Source organism: Dendropsophus ebraccatus, chromosome 12 (genome assembly GCF_027789765.1).
Source record: "Dendropsophus ebraccatus isolate aDenEbr1 chromosome 12, aDenEbr1.pat, whole genome shotgun sequence".
In the NCBI taxonomy this organism is placed as follows: domain Eukaryota; kingdom Metazoa; phylum Chordata; class Amphibia; order Anura; family Hylidae; genus Dendropsophus; species Dendropsophus ebraccatus.
In genome coordinates, this window is record NC_091465.1 from 42,269,757 (window position 1) to 42,290,801 (window position 21,045).

At 43.1% G+C, this 21,045-nt stretch overlaps 1 protein-coding gene across 2 annotated transcripts in view; it reads right to left on the reverse strand.

The window, feature by feature from the left end:
* The window catches only part of SIK3 (SIK family kinase 3), a 97,901-nt gene that overhangs the window by 17,331 nt on the left and 59,525 nt on the right, over positions 1-21,045 (reverse strand). The window contains exons 8-21 of one of the 2 annotated variants that reach the window (XM_069946949.1): positions 19,949-20,059; positions 19,667-19,807; positions 18,783-18,860; positions 15,599-15,708; positions 14,920-15,076; positions 11,519-11,674; positions 11,023-11,093; positions 7,950-8,093; positions 6,805-6,958; positions 6,005-6,130; positions 5,691-5,791; positions 5,294-5,403; positions 4,847-5,171; positions 3,211-3,983 (exon numbers count right to left, since the gene is read on the reverse strand). In XM_069946949.1, the coding sequence (XP_069803050.1) occupies positions 3,211-3,983; positions 4,847-5,171; positions 5,294-5,403; positions 5,691-5,791; positions 6,005-6,130; positions 6,805-6,958; positions 7,950-8,093; positions 11,023-11,093; positions 11,519-11,674; positions 14,920-15,076; positions 15,599-15,708; positions 18,783-18,860; positions 19,667-19,807; positions 19,949-20,059 (2,557 nt within the window). The remainder of the gene's footprint in view (positions 1-3,210; positions 3,984-4,846; positions 5,172-5,293; positions 5,404-5,690; positions 5,792-6,004; positions 6,131-6,804; positions 6,959-7,949; positions 8,094-11,022; positions 11,094-11,518; positions 11,675-14,919; positions 15,077-15,598; positions 15,709-18,782; positions 18,861-19,666; positions 19,808-19,948; positions 20,060-21,045) is intronic. The other variant, XM_069946950.1, reaches the window with a different exon arrangement.

Genomic DNA, 21,045 nt, shown 5'->3' on the forward strand with positions numbered 1-21,045 from the left:
GCGAAGAAAAAACTATCGCAAATATAATCATAAGTAACGATTATCGTTCCATGAAAATGAGTGAACGTTTTAAGGGCTTTCGCAATAGCGGTCGTTTGAGATCGTTAATCGTTAACGATTATGCGAATGATAATCGTCTGGTGGAATAGGGCCCTAAAGCCAACAACGAGCTATGATAATACTGCGACTACCACATATCAAGGACAAATCTGTACTTTTGAGGCTATAGCCTAGAATCCAGAAGTCTATTAATCTATAGGATTTCCAATGACATTTTAGTGGTTTTATTTCTGTGGAAGTAGTAGCAAATGGGTCACATTTGCTACTAGAGCCTACAGAAATGTATGCCCCATTGTATTTTCCAGTATTATAGTTCAGCAGGTCCATAAATAATACTTGCAAAAAAGAAAAGAAAAAAAAAAAGATGCATACATTTAGACAGAATAGACAGCACCATAAGGTTAAAATGGCAACTAAATATACATCCAAACCACTCCATTAAAGTGTACCTGTCACAAAGTATGCTAATCCGATTGCCATGAAATTCATCTATAAGTTCGTGTATCCATGGACATGACCATGGTAAGACAGTACTGTGCACAAGTGCAACTGGATCAGATGGGGAATGCATGCAGTATTGACCAGGCATAGTCGTATCCAATGGATTTCACGTCGATTGGGTCAGTGTACTTCTTGACAAGTACAGTTTAACTTGCTGTCATAACAGTTGCATGTACATGACTGCTGTGACAAAGCTTAGGAACAATATGCCAAAGGTTATGTCTTCTGACTCTTCAGTCTTTAGAACTATTGGAAAAACACCACATGACTCTCAGCAATGCTGTCACCTCCAGTAACATGTCTCACTTTTTAGATCCATTGTAATCCCAAGATACAGCCTGGGTGGGTGGTGCAGGGTCACCCAACTCATTTGCCACATAGACTCTAAGGGAGCAAACAAGCCATATATGATTGACAGTCAAGAGAGTAAAGCATGCTGCCACACACACCTCCGCACCATCCGGGGATCCCAGTGGGCCTCTGGAGTGAGACCCAGTGCAAAACGGAGTGATTGGTAATGATTTAACCCCTAAAACTACATCTGACAGGATCTTTTACGTGTTTTCCCACAATTGAATGTTATCTATCCCTGAGTAATGTAGCCGATTGGTGGGGATACAGCTGCTGGAACCCGACCAAAGCTGAGAACGGAAGGAAAGTGTACCTGACAATGAGCAAAGCGTGCTGTGCAGGTGGGGCCATTCATACATTATTGGGGCTTCCAAGCATTGCCTAGTAAGTGCATGAAATTAAACAAAGGTTTTTTTCCCCTTTTTCCAATTTTTCGTATGACATAAAAAGGATTTTCAACTTTTTTCCAACTAATAATGAATTTTTATATTCCTGTATGGTAATATCTTCTCTGTCACTTGTACATATACTGCCGCTAGGGTTTTTTAGGTCCTCACGGGTGACCGCAGAGCATTTTGAACATTTACATGGCCTACAGTGTGATTTGTACTTGCAAATGCCACACTATATATAGTTACAGTACAAGGTACGACAGCACTGCCCTGTTTACCTGAATGGGACAACACTGCAATAGCTTGCACCAGCAAAACAAATAGTACAATGTTTGAAAGAACAAATCGGTTTACAGCCCACGTAAACAAAGAGACTGCAGTGCTGACATGAGGAATCAGCAGGGGTTCTGTATATGTGACAGCATTCGATCAGAGGGGGCGGGATCTGAAACTGCAGGCCTTAGACAGCCCTACAGTTCCCAACACAAACATTGGTGGCAGCGGAGGAGACCTTGCTCCCACTCCACGGAAGTTGAATGGTAGGTAAAAATAAACTATACATTTTAATGAAGTTATTTTAGAATTATAACCTTATTAATGTAATGTATTGGCAAAAAAAAAACAAAAGTCTTGGAAGTACCCATTTAATTTCTAAGAGATTAAGGGATACATAGAATGGAGAGTCAAACCCTATAGAAAAAAGCAGCGGTCGGGCTGGTGTACTACCTCTTTACCCCCTGAAGAGTTCCATTTCCAGTCACAAAATTTTGACGGCCTACCCTTAGGATATGTAAAAAAAATATCAGATAGGTAGGGTGACAGCACTTCTGATGATAGTCCATTTGCATACACAAAGAAAAAAAGCCAGAAGCAGAAGGCACCTTTTTTTTTAGCATACACAAAAATGTGGTTGATCACTTTTTTGTGTATGTTAAAAGTAACCACTTAAAGGAGAAGTCCAGTGAAAATTTTTAATAAAGTATTGTATTGCCCCCCAAAAGTTATACAAATTACCAATATACACTAATTACGGGAGATGCTTATAAAGTGCTTTTTTTCCCTGCACTTACTACTGCATCAAGGCTTCACTTCCTGGATAACATGGTGATGTCACGACCCAACTCCCAGAGCTGTGCGGGCTGTGGCTGCTGGAGAGGATGATGGCAGGGGGATGCTCAGTGTCCCTCCAGTGCCCTGTGTCCCTCAGTGTCCCCCTGCCATCATCCTCTCCAGCAGCCACAGCCCGCACAGCTCTGGGAGTCGGGTCGTGACATCACCATGTTATCCAGGAAGTGAAGCCTTGATGCAGTAGTAAGTGCAGGAAAAAAAGCATTTCCTGTAATAAGTGTATATTGGGGATTTCTATAACTTTTGGGGGACAATACAATACTTTAATAAACATTTTTGCCAGACTTCTCCTTTAAAAATACGGATCCGTTAAAAGTACTGCAAAACCAGTGTGAACCCAGCCTAAGAGAAATTCTTTATCAGTGAAAAGCAGAAATGCAGACAACATCAGCTTCTTCACCAAGGCCACATGGTAATAAAATGTCTTTAGTACACAAGGAATGACCTTATTCTGATACCTAATAAAACCGGCATTGGTGGGCAGGACATAGCAGGATCATTTCTATGTCTGTGCTTAACATAAAGCAGAAATTTTAACTCGTCTACTTTGGTATTGCAGGCTAAATATGCCTATCCACAAGGGAATGGGTTAACCACATGAAAGTTTTGTATGCAAAAAGGCTGTGACCAGCTTCTTGATGAAAGTCCAAGAGGCAGATGGATAACGGGTCATAAAGATATCAAAAGAAGCAGAATACGCAGTTAAACTATTAATCACATTGATAGCTGACGCATTGTAAGCATTTTCTGATATGTCTCCTGAATAATTCCAACCTACCTCTGCTGGCCAGCTTGGTCCGGCTGTAAGAGGTCTGTGGCTGATACTGCTGCGTACTCAACTCCTGCTCCCTCATTGTACCCAGAAGAGACTCTGTGTCATGTCCACTCTCCTGCAGGGGTTTGCTCAAACCTCTGAGAGTCTCTCCATCACTCATCCTATGTCCTTCCCCAGAGCAATCCTCTTCCATGCTCTCTGAATGTAACATAGATGGGTGATATCGGGGTGGTGTTGCATGTGGTGCCTGATGCATACATTCTTGTGCTCGAATCTGAAGGAGATGGTGGTAGGGCTCAGAGGGGTTCTGGTAAGAAATGTTGCCTGCATCTACTTGATTCAGGTGCTGGTTGAACAGTTCATTCAGCTCCTGTTGTTGCTGCTGGTGCTGTTTTATAAGCTGCATGAAATCTGCAGGAGGCAAGCGTGCGTCTGCATGACCTGTTAGAGAGTGCCGTGGGGAGAGCAGACCCTGAAGCATGTGCGGCAGTTGCTGGTGATGTCTGGTATATGTGCTAGGTGTAGGCGAGAGCAAAGCTTGTTGCAACGCTGATGTGGGATAATTTTGTTGGGGAGTTGCACTGAATCCAGGATACTGTTCTAGCTGAGGAACTTTCAAGGCTTGAGAAAAACCAGCAGCACCCGAAGGGTTGTATCCTGCACCTCCTTGGCTTGTGTATCCTGATGGAGGAGGCCTTGGCTGGTCAGGAAACACATGAGGGTGTAGGTGGGTCTGGTCATAATTTGCAGAGGGAGAAAAGCGGCCCATATTCAAGCTGCAAAAGAAAACAGTCAAGGATAAATGTTACAAGTGCTAAAATCAGATAACTAACAATCCCCTAAGCCCAGGTATTTTCATGGAGGGAAAAAAAAAAAAAAAAAAAAAAAAAAAAAAAAAAAAACGAAAAAACATTTTCTCATAAAACTCAGTACATAAGCATCATAGTAGCAGTAAGGGAAGCTTACATGCCAAATACTGGAGAAGGGAAAGACCAGCCGACAAACTGCCCCATGGCGAAATGTGTTCAGCTGGGGTCTTGGAGGTGGTATGTAATAGGAGAGCTTGTCTGTAATGAGACTGGGCTACACAACTGATTGACTTTAGGTGTTTGATTCATCAGAGTTTAATGGTGCGTTTACACAGACAAATTTATCTGACAGATTTTTAAAGCCAAAACCAGGAACAGACTAAAGAAAGAACAGGTCATAATGGAAACACTAAGATTTCTCCTCTTTTTAATCCATTCCTGGCTTTGGCTTCAAAAATCTGTCAGATAAATCTGTCTGTGTAAACGCAGCATTAGGATCTGTGGCCGCCATGATCACTGAAACAAATTAACAGCAGGGCTCAGTAAAGAGCTGTACTTAAGGGTATGTTCACACTACGGAATTAAGTGTTGAATGGGCTGTAGCACAGACCTAAGGAGTCAGTCTCATTCCAGCCAAACCCTTTTATGAAAGGTGGTGCTCTCAAGACCCTGGGGAACAGTTTATTTTGCTGGGGAAAGTTTTCGTGGCCTCACCCTATCTTACCATGCCTGCAATAGGGAAAATAAAAGAATATTCCACTTTCCATAAATAATCAGTAAAGTTAACAGTAAAAAGAGAGAGAAAAAAAAAGCACAAACAAATACTGTACCTGTGCACTTCAGCACTGTCAGCACTCAGCTGCTTGGATAGAGGTCGGTGGTTATAATTGCCCAATGAAGCCATAAGTGATGCCCGCTGTTGCATCTGTATGTGATTGGCACAAGTATTAATAGGAATACCCCTGGCAGCTCCTGACATATCGGATGGCTCTTGCACCTGGATGGTGACTTGCTGTGCTGACTGCTGCTGGTTCTGCTGCTGCTGTATGCTCAAGCGTGGCAGTGTAATGCTAGGTGGAGGGGAGCCACTGTTAGAAGGCTGGTAAAGGGCAGTATGACCTGGAACCCCCTGATACTGAGTGGAAGGTTGGGCCCCTGAAGGTGGTTGGAAAAAAAACATCTGTAAGGTGAACAAACAAAAAAAACACAACACACATAACAAGACCTAAGAAAATAAACATATAAATTGCATAATGTAACACGAGAAGGTACCATACCATGTGTCTGGAGCATGGCACTGGAAGATGGTGGGGGGCTATTGTTTGGCTGCCTGAAGAGGTGGTTGCTGGCTGGATTTGGAGGGGGACTGGAAGGCTGGATTCGCAATCTGAAGGAAAAAAAAAAAAAGTGTAAGACAGGTCAATGGAAATACAATACTTTGCTGTCAAATTTTTAAGTAATCTACCCAGACACATTTTTTAGCAAAACATTACGTACGTGTATGCAAATAATTATATTTTCTCTATTTGACAGTATTGGTAGATCTACCATATATGTTATTAGCGTCAAGTACAAAAGCAGCTTTTAAAGGCAACTAAATGAGCTAGGTATAAGGATGAGGATGAGAATGACGTAGTCCAACAGTGTGAATGCCCTATAAGGGGGGCACAATACCTCTGCAGCTGGTGTGTAAGGAGAGCAGGCTGATTTTCACAAGCCGATACTATTGTTGATGACTGGAGAGGAGGAGATGGCTGTGCAGGGCAGATGCAATCCTAAAAAAACAAAGAAGAAAGGAGATATTGAGTCTGCTACTCCACTAAATTCAACATATACTATACATACTGCCTATTACTGCGTAAAGCATTCATACAGAACAAAAGGATTTTTATTAGGCCTCATGTTTTCTTAAATGCTTGACTCAAATATATTTCTATAGGCAAGAGAGACAATCTCCACGTCTGATTTAGTATAACACAGCGGCTTACCTGGATTTGATGCTGCAGGAGGTGCTGCTGATGCTCCTGCTGGTACATCACATGCTGCTGTTGTGTGTGTTCCAGGGTCCTCTCATCCATATGTATACCATACATCTTCTGCAATTGCTCACATTCCTATAATTGGGCAGAAATACCATGGGTATTTGGGTATTTTCAAAAGAGGTATTGATGGACTAATGTTTCTGGCTGTCTGATCCACCCTTCCTCCCCCCATCAACAAACCTCAGAATTAAAAGACTGCAAAGCTAAAGATTTTTATTTTTAAAACAATCTCAAAGGACTTTGACTGTCCATGTTTTATATGTCTAGCCTCAGATGCCAGGGTCAGTGAGGGTCCCAGAGACCTCCACAATTCATAAAAAGGATGGCAAATGTAAACACTATGGGGGAGATTTATGAAACATGGTGTAAAGTGAAACTGGCTCAGTTGCCGCTAGCAACCAATCAGCTTCCACCTTTCATTCCTCACAGACTCTTTGAAAAATGAAAGGTGGAATCTGATTGGTTGCTAGAGGCAACTGAGCCAGTTTCACTTTACACCATGTTTGATAAATCTCCCCCTATGTCATTGCTTTATAACATAGGCGTATCCCTTTAACATCCTGACAGAATCAGACACACTGGCTGACAAACCTTTTATACGACTGTGCTTACTGCTGAACCAAATGTATAGTATATACAAACATAATCCATAAGCTGAGCAGGTTTCTGAAGGCTGTCCCTGCATGGCAGAAGTATTAACCACTGTGAAACTTGGTGGTGATTTGGGCTGCCACCTATCTATTTACCTGTTGTAGCTGCTTGATGCTGCTGTTCTGGTGTCCTGTTTTCTCCAGGTGAGCTTTGAACGCTTGGATGGTGGCAGCTCCATCGGAGAACCTGCGCACTGGGGAAAAGCGCTCAGCGGGAAGGTGAAGAGTGTTTGAATCCTTATACATGGAACTGAAAAGACAAAATTGTCTCTAAGTAATGTAGATACGGGTGCTCACTAGAAGACTCACACCAACTGTGGCAAACCAGGACAAGAACATGGCGTACATAACCTAATATAGATGAGAGTTTATATAAATACATACTAAAAAATCTTTGCAAATATGAAAACAGTAAGCAGTATTATCCATAGCCCCTATAAGGTCCCCATACACCTCAGACTTTGATCAGCCATCAATCTAAAGTGTATGGGGCTCTCCCGACTGTCCACTGACATATGCAGATGGAGATAGGGGAAAATACCATCGTACCCGTTTGTTTCAGGAGAGTTGAGGACGCAGCAACCGGGAATAAGTTCTTTCAGAATGTGAAAAGAAAAGATGACTTTTAGCTCCATCCCCTTCACGATCCCTCGCTACCCAAGAAAAGACAGTGAAGTGGCGGCATTGTTGGATCAGTGATTTAACATTGTCCCTCATGATCATGGGGGGGGAAGTTGTTTGAATGAATCAGAAAGGAAAACGGTAAAGTACATCATTCCACATCTATGAATTATATAAGGCTACATGTCAGCTGACTTCCTGGAGAAAACAAAGAATCCCCAATCTATTTGCTCCAGCGTGGCAATCAGCGGGTGTTGGGCAAAGTTTACATGCTCACGTATGCATTGACTGGTCAAAGGTTGTGAGGACACCTTTGCGATTACTTCCTAAGGAAAAAAATGAACTTTTTATTACATAGTAACGTAGTTTGTAATCCAAAGAGAGTCTATTCACTTCAGCCTAATAACCAGCAATGATGATGCCAAGATACTATTATTTTTTAATTGTGAAGTCAAAGTTAAATAACTATTAATGCATTTAAATAAAAAATAAATAAAACTAACTATAAAGGTTATAAAGCTCCTATGTGATGCATGGAAAGCAGAAGCACAAAACACAGGTTGGGATATTTTCTGATGAAAAAGGCAGACATATATTGGGTCACCTGTCTAGCTACTCACCGATGCTGGTCAGGTATCAGGTGTGGAGGCCACACTCTGTTTCGGAAGGCCTGCTGCCCAAGCTGGCGCTGTAAGTCTGGGTGGATTTCTGCTGTAGGACTAGTCATTGCCAATGTGTGCCTCTTGGAGCGGTTGGCAAGATACCTTAATGATAATGAGAACATTACCTATATTTTCTGGATGCTGAGACAATATACTGTGTTTAAGAGGAGATGGTTCCCATTCTTTATAAAAGACACCATCTATATTTGCAGTGCAGATGAATACAATGTAGTCTGTTGAATGGGGAGACACTGGGGGATGTCACATCCTTTAGCTTTATCTCATATGATCAGTTAGGGCCCTGTTACAGAGTCATAAATCGGCCTGCTCCTGGTCTTCTCTCTTGCGCTCCGCAGCTTATGTCCCGGCCTGTGATTGGCTCAGTGGTCTGTCAGCTGACAGGCCACTCAGAAGCTGTGGTGCACAGGAAAGACGACAGGGAATGGGGAGAGGTAAGGTATCAGGTGTTTGGGCAAGGGCTGCATGGACATTGCTAACGATGTCCATGCAGCCCTTGCTGCCTGATTATCGAGCCGTCTAATAGGTCCAGTAAACAAGCGCCGATCTAGCAGATCTATGCTCGTTAGCTAAAAATGATCGAGTCGTAGTCTTTATAAGCTTAAAGAGTACTTGCCATTAGTAAACAGGAACAATCAGGAAAACCAGAGCAGTGGCGACCGCGCCGCCACACACTCCTCTCCCTGCTCTATGTCTGGTCGAGCATTACAACTCCATAGACTTACATTATGCAGCTCATGTGATACGGAAAGAATGTCGAGAGAGAATGTGCTAAGCGTGGACTTCTCCCAACTTGTTCTTCTGATTGGTCGTAGTCTGAACACTCAAACCCTGTCTGATCAAAACTTTTGATCTCTGTGACACCTTAAAAGCTTTTTTCCTTCTAATAACAGGTACACTTTAAATGGGCTTTCCGGGGAAAATAAAGCAATCTGCGGGGGGCCGACACCTGGAACCTACTTTGCCATCCTGACTACACAGATAATGGGGTTTAGATGCACAAAAGCTGAGCTGCAGTTACCGCAGCATATAAAACGCCACACATTAGGTGTTTAAAAGCTAGAGAAAGGCATGACAACATTCACAACTGTAGCAAAATCAAAGGTTCAATGAAATGAATGCTTTACCTGCCAAGTACGAGTCTAGTAACCTTCTACTAACTGTACCACCTCAGGCTAGAAAGCAATAACAGCTAGAGGTAGCATTAAAGCAAGACTGGGGTTGTGGTGCTAGCGGTGATCCAGCCTGACATACAGCAGACTGACCTGAGGGCTACATGTACTCTGCAGCTCTCACTTCAGCCAGAGAGGAGGTGGGCAGCAGGTGAGTATGCTGACAGGCGGCAGAGACAGGAGGAGGATGTGTGATCCTGCTACTGTCTCTGTATTACCTGTACATGACTCTAGGGGCATGTTTAATAACTCCACAAACAAGACTTCTACCAGCATCCGGTGTACTAAGCTCTGGATCTCTAGAAAGGATCAAAAAAGCACCCATATATTAAACCTAAATGCAGCCTTTTAATTTTAGGGACTTACCATTACTGATTGGGGTAGAATTTATACAGTAGGAGAATTATATACCCACATAATCTGCTATTTAAATAGCTTCCACAAATTAGTTGGCACATAAATGTGTTTTAGCATCTCTTTAACACACACAGCTGTGAATATAGACATCTGTGGTATTTATGAGCTACTCACACCTTAGGGTGCCCTAGTGCCTGGTAAAGCTGGATCCAGTCCTGCAAGAAGTTTTCCAAAACTGAATTCAGCTTTTCCAGGCACCTGGGGAGGAGCAGCATGAACTTCAAAGACAGCCAGCTGATAGGCAGACTGCAGACCTAAAGAAGCGATTCCCTTCTTTGTATTGTAAATTTGCTCACCACTAGAGAAAATATAGAAAGCACATAACAACTAACAGCACGTGTTCATTTTAGAGTACGGTATGTTTTGTTAGCATCAGACATAAGTATGCATTTCAGTTGAAAATGAGAATTTTGCCTATAATCACTGGTAAGCGGTTGTGTATACTCATCATAATGTATTTGTATTACCTGCATGCTGAATGCATGCAAAGTTTGTTAGTTTAGTAGCTATTCGCAGTGTTGCATATATATTATTACATTTCTTAATGACTATGTTACATTGAAGGGAACCGCTGTATACAGCTCCTGCAGCAGCCGCGGCACATACCGGCTGCAGTGGCAGCAGGAGCTGTATAACCGGGAAAAGAAGCACTTTAATCCCCTGGGCGCTTTACAGGCAGAGACGGGGAGATAGTCATCTGGGTGGCTCTCTGCCAGTGTCTAGTCACCGCGCTCTGCCTGTCAGCACGCTCTGAGGGATGATTGACAGGCAGGAAGGCCAGTAACGGACCTCTCTGCCTGTCATTCATCCTCTACGAATGCGCTGACAGGCAGAGCGCAGTAACTAGACACGGGCGGGGAGCCACCCAGATGACTACCTCCCCGCCTCGGTCTGTCACGCACCCAGGGGATTGGGGCTGCTGTAGGATCATAAAATAATAAAGCAGATGGTATAGTCAGCGGTTAGTTTGCTGCTGCAAACCTAAATTTACAAAAAATGGTAATTACTAATATAATGCTCATCATCAATGAACAGCAGCGCCATTAGATCTCACTGCTTAAATTCTATCAGATTTTTTAAAACGTTGTTGTTTTTTAGATTTCATGTATTTTGTCAAGTTTTGTATACAGCTACCTCTAACACTATGGTTCACTTCCTGCCATATTTACACTTTGACCTTATTTTAAATATATTACATATAAAATATACAGTGCTGTTTCATAATGCATTGGTTTGTAGAGGTATATGCTGGTGTTTGCACACATTATATGCAAAAGGTTGTAAAACTTCTAGGGGAAAACCACCAAAACAGAGCTTTAGACACGTCACAGATAAATATCCAAAGATCACTGGGCAAGACTTTGCAGACAAAGGTCCGTTCAGAAAATGTTTAGATTTCCAGTAAGTGAAATTAGTTGTTTTACCTCTGCACGGCCTCTTGATCTGGTTCCCCATCTGAACTTTCCTCATCTACGGGGGTAACTGCAGGTACAGCCTAAAAGTATAGCAACCACAAATTGTTAAGAAACTACTATCTCCTTTTTGAAGTCACAATATGTTACATAACTGTTATCCAATGCTGCAAAAGCATTATTTCCACCAAGCTATTTTATCCTCCATTTACTAATAACCCCATGATGCTTGATAACATTGTATAGATGCTGCCCAACAAACCCCCTGGCAGCAGATGTGAGGGAAACAAGGACTGGATATGCTGAATTTCAACATACAATATTCAATGACCTGATTGAATATATATCTTTATAGGGATAGCGGCTGTTGGGAGAGAAAGCTGTCAAATCACAGGAGACAAGCTATTACCTCAATCCCCTGATGAAGTAACAGGTTTTATAAATGAAAATGAACGTGTATATTTTTGGGGAAGTAGTTATAAGTGTGCTCTGTTATTCATACACTCACAGTTGTCATTGTAACCAGTGGTGAAGGACCCCGTGGCCTTTTCAGGAACTGTTGTGCATGTAACTGAATATTAGCCCCTCCATCGGATGCCCGGCGTCCAAGAGGTCCCATGCCATTTAGGAGCTGAAGGGTGGGAGGCTGTAAGAGGGACTGTTCCTGGAAAAGAAAAATACATATATACAATACATTTTGTATACCTTGCATCCAGATTTTAAATTATCTAACCACATAAAAGCTAGTAGAAGTATTGTAGATTAGATAACACTAACTTACCTAAAAAGACTAAGCAAGCCCTAGAAAACTGTAATCCTGCATATTATTGGAACATCCCTGCTTAAGTATATGATATTCTTAATTTAATTACTTAGTAATAAGTAAAGGTTGCAATGTGCGGTCAGTACAATTTGTTCTTTTGAGTGCTATCCCACAGCGTCATCTGCTGGTCAGATGTAAAAACCTAAGAACTAACCTAAATATGCCTTCTGTTTGCTCTGGCAATCCAACAGAAGGCAAATAAGGTAAAGTGGTAGGCCTGGGTATAAAGACACATCTTTAGGGCATGCTTATAACTATGGAAGTTAGGAATTCTTTGATTGCCTATGATATTGCATTTATTTCAGTGTATGTTAGTACACTTTAGGCATTTCTGGGGATTTCTACTGAAGTGAGGAGGAAAACTGCCAAAAAAATATACATATACATATGGTATAGAAGTATATGGGAGGGAAAAGTTGAATATTTCTTGGAAAAAAAAAAAACTGAACACCAAATGCTTAGCATGGTTCAATTTTGCAACACTGCCTAGGAGCAGAACACACACCAAACACAAAAGCCGTGTGGTATGACGCCTCATATTTGTCAGTGCTCCCTATGTACACTTGTCATAGATGTCTGCAAACTGGAAGAACAAGGCTTACCTATGAAAAATCTACTGTGTTCAATGGTCAAAACTTGGATTGTTGAAATGGTCTTAACTTACTCATTAGTCTACGTGAATGCAGCTTTTTGGCTACTTGAGGGAAAGAAAAAAAAACTGCACTTTTATAAATGGACGAATAATGTTCTTCCAATTAAACTCAATAGACCTGGTGCAGCTGCACTGCTAGCTGGTTTGCAGATGTATGCCATGAATATAGTCTTGGTTTAGACATGCATGTAGACTGCAGAAAACATACACTCCAAGATTTTTAATAAACCAATTCGTAAGCAGGACTACTGCCCCCAGTGCACAGTGCCTCAGGCAGCCTTCCCCTTGTAATGAGTATAAGCAGAGTGGGCAAGATCAGTGCACTGGGGGTGGTAGTCCTGTCCCCAGTGCACCAAACTGCCTTACTAGCCACAGGATTAGACTACAAACTGCATGGAAACGGCACTGAGGATAAGGGTAAGAAAGTTGCATTCATCCTTAGTGCCCCATGTGTAATAGGGACAAAATCAGCCGGTTAGATTTGTCTATCCTGCTGATAGTTTTCCTTTAGGGTATATTCACACTGAGTAAATCAGGCAGAATTCCTCAGGGGAGAATCCCACCTGCCTCAGTGTGTCATAGCCCATCTAGAGAAGCAGTGTCACACAGAGGCAGGCGGGGTTTTGACGCGGAATTCCACCTAAATTAATCAGTGTGAACATATCCTTAAAGGCAAAGTTCAGACATTTTCTCAAATTACCATCCTCCAACTGCGATAGCTCTTTCAACCACAGCTAGAGCCTGTGTGCCTTCAATAGGACTGGAGGGTAACTGCCACAGTAAATACTATTCTCACCAGCAGCCACAGCCCGCACAGCTCTGGGAGTCGGGTATATTGGTCACTTGTATAACAATACTTTAATAAAAATTTGACAGACTTTTCTTTTAAATTTATATAACCTAAATGTAAATCCTTTCAAAGTGGCCACTAGGGTAACATAAAGAGAGGAAGAAGACTGGGACTTAAAGCGACTCTGTACGCACAATCTGACCCCCCCCCCCCCCCCCCAAACCACTTGTACCTTCGGATAGCTGTTTTTAATCCAAAATCTGTCCTGGGCTCCGTTCGGCAGGTCATGCAGTTATTGTCCTAAAAAACAACTTTTAAACTTGTAGCCCATGCCAAACAGGAGTATCTGTGCCCTAACTTTGCACCACCTCTCCGTTCCTCCTCCCCACCCTCCTCATCATTAGACATGCTCCAGGCAGATTGCCTCCTATTCCCTACCTGTGGCAGCCTGGCACATGGGCTGGATCGTTAAGGACCTGTGCAATGTTCAGCAGGGAGGAAATGTTCCAGTGGCATTCCTAATGATGAAGAGGGTGGGAAGGAGGGACGGAGGGGTGGTGCAAAGTTAGGGCAGATGCAGCCTGTGCCAAACGGGAGTATTTGCCCTAACTTTGCACCACCCCTCCGTCTCTCCTCCCCTACCTCTTCATCATTAGGAATGCCACTGGAACATTTCCTCCCTGCTGAACATTGCACAGGTCCTTAACGATCCAGCCCATGTGCCGGGCTGCCACAGGTAGAAAATAGGAGGCAATCTGCCTGGAGCATGTCTAATGATGAGGAGGGTGGGGAGGAGGAACGGAGAGGTGGTGCAAAGTTAGGGCACAGATACTCCTGTTTGGCATGGGCTGCAAGTTTAAAAGTTGTTTTTTATGACAATCACCATGCATCACCTGCCGAACGAACCCCAGGACATATCTCAGATTAAAAGCAGCTATCCGAAGGTACAAGTGGTTTGGGGGGGTCAGATTGTGGGTACAGAGTCGCTTTAAGTTGAGATTCATCCATCCAAATTAACTCATCCAAATTAACTGATGAGCCTGGCAATGATGCAAGTGATGCCAGAAATGTCAGCCAAGATGAAAAGGGAAGGGTTTATTGGGGAGTGATTATGGAAGGGAAGCTGAAGCACAGCAGTGGCTTAGCCAATCCTCCAGGGTACCTGCCGGACTGAATGAAGTATTATGTTTGAAGCTCACTACTATGAACGCTACCTTATATACAATAGAACTTGTTTTTATGTGACCTATCCAAGTTCACTGATTGAATAGGCTATGAAGTCCTCAAAAAATTACCTTAATGGAGGGTATTTGCACAAGAAACATTGCTGCTTTCTACCAGTAAACAGCACCACTCTTTGGCAGTGTATAATATTGCATCTTACAAACTCTGGTATTTTAAACAAGGTGTCAAAAAAGTGCTAAAGGTTCCAGCACTTCTTTGGAGTGCTGAAACTTTGACCACTTTCTTGCCTTCTTATGAACTAATCGGCTTGCCACCATTGGATTTGTGCAACCTGCATCAATATGTTGTAACTGTAAAACTGTACCAAGGTGAGATTTCACTTTACATTTCAGTTAAGATGTGTTTCCATGTGTCAAAAGTTACATAAGACACATTCTCTGATGTTGATTACACACATACCTTATACTCAAGGTGGCCACTAGGTGGCATGTTTTGCATTGGTGGAAACGGGTGAAGAGTGTTTGTGTTTTGTGCCACTGGAAGGAATGGAGTCTGGGGAGTGACCCTTGGAAATCCAGGAATGATCTTCTGCAGCTCCTCTGCCCCTCCTTCATTACTGGGGAAAAAATTGCAAATCTCTAGTCAGGCCAAAAACCATAAAAAAAAACCTCGAAAGACTGTTTATAGTCAATTAAAGTAATTCAGTGTCTTTAGAATTAAAAATAAACATTTTCCTTATCAGTTTTTATATGCAGGGCAGCGACCACTGGCTGCATTCACACTGCATGCTCTACAATAGGGTTCTCTCCCTAACCCTGTGTGGCATCTGCATGCTTTTTTTCTTCTCAGTCCAGAGCTGCATGTTGATATACACTATAAACACAAGGTGGCACTATACAACTATTCTTTCTGTCCATGGTCTACAGTAAATGTGATCGTTTTATAACAGGACAACTTCTTTGAATTGGATGCCCAGAAAATGAAAATTTCCAGTACCAATGGCCACAAAAAAGACACATATAGCAGAGCACCGGAGACCCCGTCCAATTTGGAGGCTTGTTGTTACCACATCTTATTCATACTTACTCATCCACTATAATTGAAAATAAGAAAAAAAAAAACAAAGGCTATGACTCACTGTGTGTCCGGCACTCCCACCGTATGTCTCCTCATTGACAGATATCGGGCCAAAGCTTCCGGGGAAGGTTCTTCTCCTTCATCACTGTCCAAGTTCATGGTGCCATTAGTCTAAAAATCCAAGATAAAAAGGTGCAGATGCTAAGAAAACAGGAAAAGTACAAACTTACTGCCAATGCACAATAATCCAAATGGATTTTTACTTCTAAAATCTACGTGACCTCAGGTTATTTATGGATTATCTACAGGATACACTATAAAATGTCTGATAGATGCTGGTTCCAGAGGAGGGATCCACATTTAGGTTGGGCTCAAGGACTCCAATGCTCACTCTGGTCTGAATGCAGCTGCAAGAGGTGGTCGGAAAGCCAAAACAGACACTCGTGATGTTTATGTAGTTTAAACAAGCCCCACTAACAATATTATGGGGTGCGTAAACAGCATACATGAACATCAAATGGGAGTTACACTGTGTAATTCAGTCAACTAAACTGTTTTCGGCTTCCGTGGGTGTCCCAGAGTTGAAAATCATCACCTCCTGAACAGTTTCGTCATTACCCTGTGAGTTTGCCATTAATCTCCGGAATTCTTGCTTTGTACCCATTTAGGTGCAAAAATATGTCTCTATAGTTCAATTTTTGCTTAAATAAGCACTTGGTTTGTGCTTCGTTACAAAAAACAGGTAAAACTGTTTTACCAGTGAGGTTCTCAGCAGCCGAGAAAACCTCATGGCCATAAGCACCCTTCATATATCCATTTATTTTGTCCGCAAATTTGCAGACAAAATAAGGACCCATGGCTCCATACACACATCCATGGGGGTTAAGGATTCGTGTTGGGGCCATGATCCTTGCTGCAAAACACACGAGTAACCTATTGTGTGGTCCTTAATTGCGGCACAGATCACCTATTCTAAGGGGCCTATTCCACGGAGCGATAATCGTCCCGATTCATCAGATTATCGCTCCATCGAATAGAGAAAACGATTGTTCATTTAGGTTCAAACCTAAAATCTTCGATCGCTACGTGGAATAGCGGGCGCGACGGGCGACGATTTCACAAACATCATACATTACCTGTCCAGGTCTTCTCCCGGTCCCGAGCGGCAGCATCAGCTCCGGAGCGGCCTGTCTGAGCTGACAGACAGTCGTGGCCAGTGATTGGCTGAGCGGTCTGTCAGTTCAGACAGGCCGCTCCGAAGCTGATGCTGCTGCGCGGGACCGGGAGGAGAAGACCTGCGCCTGGACAGGTAATGTATGAAACAAGGGCTGCAAGGACATCGGTAACGATGTCCCTGCAGCCCTCGCTAATGACTGTCGGGCCGTGGAATAGGCCCAGTAAACGAGCGCCGATGTAGCAGATCTGTGCTTGTTTAGGCTACGTTCCCACAGAGCAAAAGGGGCGGATTACGCGAGGAAATATTTCCGCCTGAAATCAACTGACGCTGAATTCCGAGCAGAATATAAGCAGAATCCCTGCGTATTCAGCTAGGAAAGTGTTCAGCTCGTAATCAGCTCTTGACAAATTCAGCGCGGAATACTCAAGGAATCCGCGCTGAATCCGCATGCATTCAGCGCTGAAATTCAGCGAGTATTTGGCGAGTAAACTAGACTATACCAGAATATATACTAGAATCCTCCCCCCCCCCCCTTTTTCCCCCATTTCCGCGCTGATTCAGCGCGTAATTTCCGCTTGTATTACGCTTTTATTCCGCGCTGAATACGCGCGTATTGCGCGCTGAAACCGAAAATTAGAGCCCCATTGGTTTGTATAGGCTTCCGCTAGCGGAAGAACGAACATATTCATTCTTCTGGCGGAAAGCGGATTAGTTCAGTGCGGAAATTCCACTGTGTGAACTGCAGAGCAGAATTTCCATTCAACACAATGGAAATTAGCTCTGCACCTATTTTAACGGCTAAAATGTCAGCGCTGATTCAGCGCAGAAATTCAGCTGCTTTTGCTCTGTGTGAACGAGCCCTTACATCGTTGATTGGGCCCTGCTCGGCTCGTGAAATAGGACCCTAAGGGTCCATTTACACAGAACAATTATCTGACAGATTATCTGCCAAAGATTTTAAGGGGTAGTGCGGCGGTAAGCAATTACTCACTAAACAACACACATTACAAAGTTATACAACTTTGTAATGTATGTTATGTTAGTGAATGGCCCCCTTCCCGGAAGTGTAGTGCTCTATACTCACCTGATTTCTGTCGACCCCCGTCCGCCATCTTGTAACAATGATGATATCTTCGGGCGGGCGGCCGAACCGCTCCGACCGTCCCTCGTGCTGGCCTCCCTCTGCCGGGTCATCAGCTGCTCAGCCGCGATTGGCCGAGCATAACTGTGCTCAGCCAATCGCGGCTGAGCAGCTGATGACGTGTGCCGCATGACCAGATCTCTGTTTATACTGTTTCTGGCTTTGGCTTCAAATCTTTGGCAGATAATCTGTCAGATAATTTTTTTGTGTAAATGGACCCTTAAAGAATGAATCAGTGCAAATGTGGACGGTTACTGATGCACATCCACACTCCTGTCGGCAGCTGTGGGCCCCCAGCTACGGAGAGGATTACGGATGTGGTCTTAGGCTGCATTCACACATTCCATGTTCCGCACAGAAAGTAGACGTGGAATGCCTGTAACGGACTCTCTCCCGAACGGGCAGCATCTGTGATAAGATGCTGGGAGCGGGGGAACTGTAAAGATATGCGCTGTGCTGTAATGAATCAGCCGTGCGGCTCGGTCATTACAGCGCGGCACATATCTGTAGAGTTCCCCCACTCTCAGTATCTTATCACAGCTGCTGCCCGGGCAGGGGAGAGTCCGTTACAGGCATTCCACGTCAGTTTTCAGTGAGGAACACGGAACGTGTGAATGCAGCCTTAGGCCCCGTTCCCACTGAGCAAAGCTAGCGGAATTCCGCGATGGAATTGTCCGCCGCGGAATGCCGTTAGCCTCCCGCTCATAATGGGAGTCTATGGGAGGCGCGCGCTGCTGCTCTGTACGCGCTGAAGAATGAACATGTTCATTCTTCAGCGCAGACAGGGCAGGAGCGCGCGCCTCCCATAGAGTCCCATTATGAGCGGGAGGCTAACGGCATTCCGCGGCGGACAATTCCGTCGCGGAATTCCGCTACCTTTGCTCAGTGGGAACGGAGCCTTAGAAAGCTGCTGTTTATCATACCAACCTCAACTATCTGATTTTCAGGATTGATGAGTTGAACCTGGGGCACATTCATGCTAACGGCACTACCAGCTGAATCAGCCTGTAGAGGAATCACAGACACAAAGCAAGATTAATCCTATACAGTCATAGTATACACAGTATAACTAAATCAGAAATTACCATAATCTAAAATAGCATAGTAAACAATACCAATGCTCATACACTGGACAATGTTAAAAAAAAATAGGTATACTTACACAGTAACGCCTGACAATTTTGTTCCGTAAATGCTATAGAAAATGCTTTAAAATACTTAATTTTTTTATGCAGGTTTTTTTTTTTTTATTAAAAGTGGATCCACTTCTAGCTTTGGTTCAACAAAATGCAACACAAATTGACCAAAAACTGCTAGTCTGATAAACCAACAGACAGAATTAAATGGCAACAGTAAGCGGCAGTGCGACCCCTCCGCTACCACAAACAGCTGTCTCTGGAAATGCAGGGCTGATCAAGCCTTTAGTGATTGGTTATTTGTTGCTGTGTGTTTAGAACGCACGCCATCAGAGGATGTAAGCAAAGGCACTGGTGTTGACCGCAATAATGGTGCTGGACTCAGCAAGGCGAGTATACTGTATTATGTTATATTACACCCCTAGCAAACTGTTTGCTTTTCTATCATATTAGAGGACCCCCCTTAATGAATCTGGACAAAAGAAATTCCCGGAAAACAGCAGCAGGTTATTACTATATGATGTAGCCCCTTCTTTATCAGATATTTTCTCCTTTAAAAGGAGTCTGTCTCAGAACAAATCCTTCATACCCAAAAGTGGTTTACAAGCAACAAAATGTTGTGAGACATCCGCTAGAGAAATATGCACACCTTAAGACACAATGACAATGACTAACCTGTATTGGTGAAGCAGTATAAGACAGTGGACGGGGGGCACTGGGTGGAGTAGGGAGGCGCAGAGTTTTGTGTCTTTTTAGACGTTCGCACAGCAAACTGTAGATAGCACTGTAGTTATCATAAGCGTCTGTTCTTAGAGACTGAAAAAGGAAAAAAGCCATCAGAGGGAAGTGAAAATAAGAACAAAAATTAAAATAAAATAGGAAAACACAAAAAAAGACTGATGTGTCTGATAAAACACAGAAATAGATGAGTAGGATCAGGAGAGAGAAATAGGACACCTGTAAAGTGCGGTCTTTGTCCAGTCCCATCTCCACCATGGTATGCAGAACCTGTTCATTCAAAGGTTCCCTCTGGCGCTCCAACTTTACATGCTGGCATTCTGCTATTAACTGCAAAACAATTTGTTCCCACTTTAGTGACAGTAGTCTACATTAATTTAAATTATGCTTAGAAGAAATCTCAGAATGTGCTTTAAAACCTCAATGAGAAAAAACATCACCACTACTGGAGTCCAAAACAAAGTCTGACAGCTCGGCCATGGTCAATTGGCAAAAATTTGCCAATACCCGACTGCTCGGAGCAATTGGGGCACAGGATAAGGGAAACTACTTTTTTGGCAGACTAAATAAATTGATGGCCGAAACATCAGATTCCATTTTGGACAGGAGTACTTTAGTTTCCTCACCTCTTGTCACAATGCATTATCCTAAAGATGGTAACTGCTTTAAAACTGATGGTCCTCTAGAATGACCATAAAAATGAGATATGGCCGTTTTATCCATCAGATGTCTGAAGTGGCTATGGCTTTCATGTACAATGTTTACAAGTTTTCTGGTACAAGCACTAACTATTGCCATACTCTTGGTAGCCGCGGGTCATTATAGTGCAGTCCGGTTCACTTAAATGGGACCACAACACAGTATCTTGCACAACTCCTTCACACAGCTTTGTTAGTAGGGATACCACAATTTCAACTGCTGCCAATCTAATATGGATGACCATCATTAGGATAAACCATTAATTTTTAAAAACCAATAATCCCATTAAGATGCATGAATACTGCAGCCTCTTCAAACAACTGATCAATGAGGGTGTCAGGAGTAAGAGACCCATCAACATTGTCTAAAGGGGCTATCAAAGCTTTAAATCCTCTGGATGGGCTATCAATATTAGACTGGTGAGGGGTGGACTCCCCGCATTCTCGTAGATAAGCTGTATAAAGAGGCTGCAACACTTAGGAGGTGCTCTGCAATCATCATACTTTTCATAGCGATGGTGGAAGGAACTGCAACACGTTCACTTGAATAAAACATTCCTGCGTGACTAGAACCACCGCTATTAAAATTACACAGATATAAAAAGGATGAGTAACAGT